The following is a 4944-nucleotide window of genomic DNA, read 5'->3' as shown; positions in this document are numbered from 1 at the left end:
CCATATCAAAAGCAGGTCATTGTCAAAGTAATTTCACCTCTTCCTGAAAGATGACCAGTATTGTTTTTCAAACAATGCAAAATCCTATTAAATACAATCATTGCCTGTGACTTAAATGTTACACGAACAAAATCAAGTTTTCTAAAAGTTTACTCAGTCACTTATGACAAACTGAAACATTACTACATTAGAAAAGTAGGTGTTCTAGAACTGGATGGATAAAATAAAATGCCAAATGCCTGAGACTGGGTCACTTCTAAGAGCAGATTATAAATATTTATGGATATTATAATCCCCAAAGAAAGAGTTTTTGGTTTGTGTGCTTGTTTTGGTTTCGTGTTGTTTGGTTTTTAAAATTTTTTTTTCAATTTCCCCCCCCCCCATATCTCATAAGGATTTCAGGATATACAAGTTCTGATGTGTACTTTTTTTTTTCCCCACTCAAAGCTCTGGTAGGTGTTCTGGCCACCTGAAAAAAGCAACTTAAATCTTTCTACACAGGCATTGTTTTTACCATGCATTGGTAAATTCTAACACTTCCAAAGGCACCACTGCCAAAAGAAAATTCAGACAGAAGATTTCTTGAACATTTTATGTTTAATAGACTTGAACTAGAAACCATTAGAACAATTCTTAACATCTATATACAAAATCTGGAACATGACTGAGTATCTATTACTTCTTATATACAATCAGCTGAAACAACAAAATTCAAGTATGCCCTGACTAGGAAATAAAAACACGCCTTTGCAAGATTATTTAGCTGGTTTTGATCGTAACCGTCGCTTGATGATTAGATGATCACTTTCCTTCTCTTTTTGTTCTATGAAGATCTGAAAAGACATTATTGCAAGAATTACTCAGCATTTCTTCAGAGACAAATGACATGGACTTCTAGACCCACATAACCAACATGTTTTTTCAAAAAAGATGTTTTTATAATGAAATTTGTCTGTAATCTTTTTGTCAGAGGTCTTCAAGATAGAGAGAATTTTAGTGCATCATAACAACAAATACTGGAAATACAAAATTCCATTTTTGCTGAAACAAATACCGAAGTCCAAAGAAAAACATGATCTGAAAGCAGCTCATATTTCTAATATTCATTTTGTGAATAATGAAGATTTCAGACAATATATTTGTAACTTGAATTCCTTTAGATTTCTCCGATTTTACCCAAGATTCATTTTTTCACTTTGCCTTTCACTTCCAAGCTTCTTAGCTTCTTGTGCCTTTTTTTTGTAATTTTCTTCATTTTCCTATGGACAGCATTTTGGTTTCTGCCACATCCATTAATACAATTTCAGAAAATTCAATAGGATCTCTCAAATGCTCACCATAGTGACAGAGGAAAGAAAGAATTGAATAGAATGAAGATACGTACTTCCAACAGAAGTACACTCAGTGATGTAGTTACTCTCAAAACCATCAAGTTGGATTTCAGAAAATTTCAGAAACACACCTCCAAGATTCTTTATAGGCTAGCTTAGACAGGGCAACACAATTTAAGCCCACTCATCTAAACTAAGCTTTAGAAAAGCATGGATATTTCTATAATATCAGCTGGACATAAACGGAATCAGAAATTATCTTAGACACTCACTTGCCCTGCTAATTGCACATTCAGACCTTTGTCTTTAATGCTTCAGTCATACTACTATCAATCTCTGGATCCTTGAATAGTTGTTATTTCTCTTCTCCCCTTAGACTATCCTTAGATCAACACCACCTACTGAAAAAACAACTTAAGACTCAATTGCTGTAGAGGAAGAAATGTAACCCTTAACAGAACACAGCAAAGATACCTATGAATCCAAATTTAAATTTGTCTATGGTTGCTCTATCATCTGTAGAGTAAGTCAGCAGTCAAACAGTGAAGATAAAGTGAGAAAGCAGAAAATTAGGTGTTCTGGTTTGAGACAGGATAAAGCCAGTTTTCCTTTTACAGTTTTTTTTTTTTCCTTCAGTGAACTCTTTTAAGCAGCAAACCTGATGTAAGTACCTGCAAGTTTACTAGCTAGTAGACTGATAACACCCAAATGTTTCTGGTTACTGCCAGAAGACAAAGGACACTTTGCTCTACTTGTTGAATCTGCTGCTTCAGACACTGAAGAAGCAGATAAGTCATCTACAACCCTCCCATAGGGAGGAGTGGACTAGACAGACTGCAAAATTGGTGAAATGAATTATTCCATACATATATCTACATAGCAGAATGTATAAATTCAGAGATCATCCAAGTCAAGCTCTCTTGCTTTTTCTTCTGTCCATGGCTGGCATCCAGGGAGGACTGTCTATCCATCTCCTTTGATCTGTAGGGCTGTGCATTCCTCACCCTTATAAACAGTCCCCTCAGCTCTGCTCTGCCCCTCTCTCTGGCAGTGCTTCAGGACATTTGGGGACTGCTCACAGCTCAGGACAGTGCCCTGAGAGTTGCTGAGGGGAAGTGATAGGGGTTTTGCACATTCCTGCACATACTTGTATATATTTGTACATATTTTCTTTTATCATTAGTATTTAATTAAAGCTGTCCAGTTTAGTTTTCAATCCAGAAAGCCTCTCTCCTTATTCTCTCTCCTTTCCCTATCTGGATGTAAGGGGGAGGAGGATCAAGAGCATTATTGTCACTGGTTTAATTGCTGATGGACCTGGAGTCAGACAATGACATTAAGTAAAACAGCAGAAAGAAAAGGTCGAAAGGAATGGTCAAGCAGAATAAATACTTTCAAACCTCTTCTGCATCGTGATCAGACTTTCAGGTTTTTTCTGTCCCCCTAATAGTTTATTTTAAGCCAAAATTACAGAAATACATTACAGTGGAAAAAACAATAGCCTGTAATCACTTACTGAAGAAGCAGGGATATCTAGGGGACAAGAAATGTCAGTTGAATACAGTTTTCTCTTAGCTCGTTTTGGCTTCAGCTCATTTTCTTTGACACTTCCTGGTTCTGCAGACTTGGGAGAACTTATGGTTGCAATCAGCTTCTTTGCTAGAATAAAAGTGTTACCATAAATTGATGTCTTACTGGTTCTGCAAGCCTCAAAATTAATGAATAAAGCAAGCTTTATCAAGAGAAAAACAGATGTAGTCGGTAGTTTAAATACAGAAGTTCAGAAGTGGTATTTGATTGCCACAGTCTTCTATAGCTTCAGATGCAACAGCTTATTTGCACATGCAAATACCACCTTACAAGTCAATTAGGACTCAGATTTCAGTGGATGTTAAACACTTCAACAGGAGTTGAACAATAGGCTTAACTACTTTGTGCTGACAGAAGTACAGGATAGAGTCAACTTTCTCTATATACTTGTATAGCTTTATCAACCTTGTACTAGATCTTTAGAGATGAGGGCATGCATATAATGAGCTAGAAGAAAAAATTCTGAACAATACTAAGTTACGAAAAAGAAGAAAAAATACAGGTAAAGGTTGCAACCTAGAACTAATTTTCTTTAAGTATTTTAAGGGGAAAATTTTTGGTAGCCTGAATTTGGCTTCCCTTGAAAATACATTGTCCTCATGGAAACAATCTGACAAACTTGCTTGGTTTTAAAAACTCACTATCAGCATATAGCGTCTTACTTATCTGCTGTAAGATGTACTCTCTAACAAGTCAAGATTTTAAGTTGGTACAGAGATGTAAATTTTAACTGTCCACATTGAAATATGACTTACTTTGTTTTAACTAACTGAATAATCATATCTTAGAATTTAACACTGGTGACTCCTCATGCCCTCTAATTTTAATCTTTTTTTAAAACACAGTAACTCAGAGATCATTTCTTATAGTAGGAAAGAATAAAAAGATGTTCTTCAATGGAAAGGCTTAGTGGTTAATCTTGCCAAGGCTATGCATAAACTTAATAAAATCCATTGATTGTTTCAATATCAGTTTATTGAAGACTTCAAAATATTTTTTAATGACACCAGTTTTCAGATTCTGTAGAACTAATATTCCCTTCCCATATACATACATCAGTACAATTCCCACAGGAGCAAAGCAGGGAGAGAGGGGAAAGAGGAATTGCTTATAGAACAAGGTAAGGTTTGGAGTTTGGTTTCAGCTCTTGATTTTTTTTAAAGCAGGAGCGCAAGTTTCTGAAACTGCCTTTAACTGTTTCACTGTAAGCAAGAAAAAAGTAACTCAGTGAAATTAAGTTATCATTGCTTTTATGATTAATTTATATGCACATGTTCCATACTGCATCTTTTCATTACTTGTGGTTTACCTTTCGCATTTAACCTAAACTTTAGAACTGTGTGGTCCTTGCCATCAAGACTGCCCTTGCAACTGTGCAAGATTAAATAAAGCAGGTCTTATTTCAGACTATTCTTTCAGAAACAAAAGAACAACTTAATGCAGCAGCTCTTTAACATATACATTAATAGATTACAGTAGAAAAATGAATTCTACAGCACTCAGAACACGGATTAAAACTTACTTATTCTGTACAAACCTTTAGAGTGAATGATAGTAGGAGAACTTTGGAAAAAACCTCCAATTTTTTGTAGCGTTCCATCTTTCTTTCTAGCTGACTTTTTACTTGAAGTAGAGTCTTGCTTTCTTAAGGAGTATTCTTTTCTAAAAGACTGCATATTAGACATCTATACAGAAATACAAGAATTTTTTTTTAAGTTGAAAAGTAACTTATCTTCAAATTTAATTCAGTTCTATTTGATATCAATGTTATTTTCAAGCTCACATTTTTGGCTGACACCTCTGTTCATTAGACTAACGATACTACCACAGCAGGAAACAGACAATTTATACCCAAAAGAAAAAAAAACAACATTCTGTGAAACTGACAATTTAAGGACATGAATAATATAAGAAAGAAATAGTGTCTGTAAAAAAAGTAGATTCAAAGTTGTAGAGTATTTCATTAGACAAGCTGTTCTAGTCATAAATAAAACAGAAACAACCTGATGGGGGGCAATAAATC

General features: G+C 34.8%; 1 protein-coding gene across 1 annotated transcript in view; it reads right to left on the bottom strand.

Annotated features, from left to right (window-relative positions):
- Positions 1 to 755: 755 nt before the first annotated feature.
- Positions 756 to 4944, bottom strand: part of KIF20B (kinesin family member 20B) — a 35138-nt gene continuing 30949 nt past the window's right edge. The window contains 3 exon segments of the mRNA XM_010000106.1: positions 756 to 833; positions 2848 to 2990; positions 4459 to 4606. Of these exon segments, the coding sequence (XP_009998408.1) occupies positions 756 to 833; positions 2848 to 2990; positions 4459 to 4606 (369 nt within the window).

Source organism: Chaetura pelagica, unplaced genomic scaffold (genome assembly GCF_000747805.2).
Source record: "Chaetura pelagica isolate M959 unplaced genomic scaffold, ChaPel_1.0 scaffold436, whole genome shotgun sequence".
In the NCBI taxonomy this organism is placed as follows: domain Eukaryota; kingdom Metazoa; phylum Chordata; class Aves; order Apodiformes; family Apodidae; genus Chaetura; species Chaetura pelagica.
Note: the sequence above shows the minus strand (reverse complement) of the source record. Positions and strands in the feature narration are given on the sequence as shown.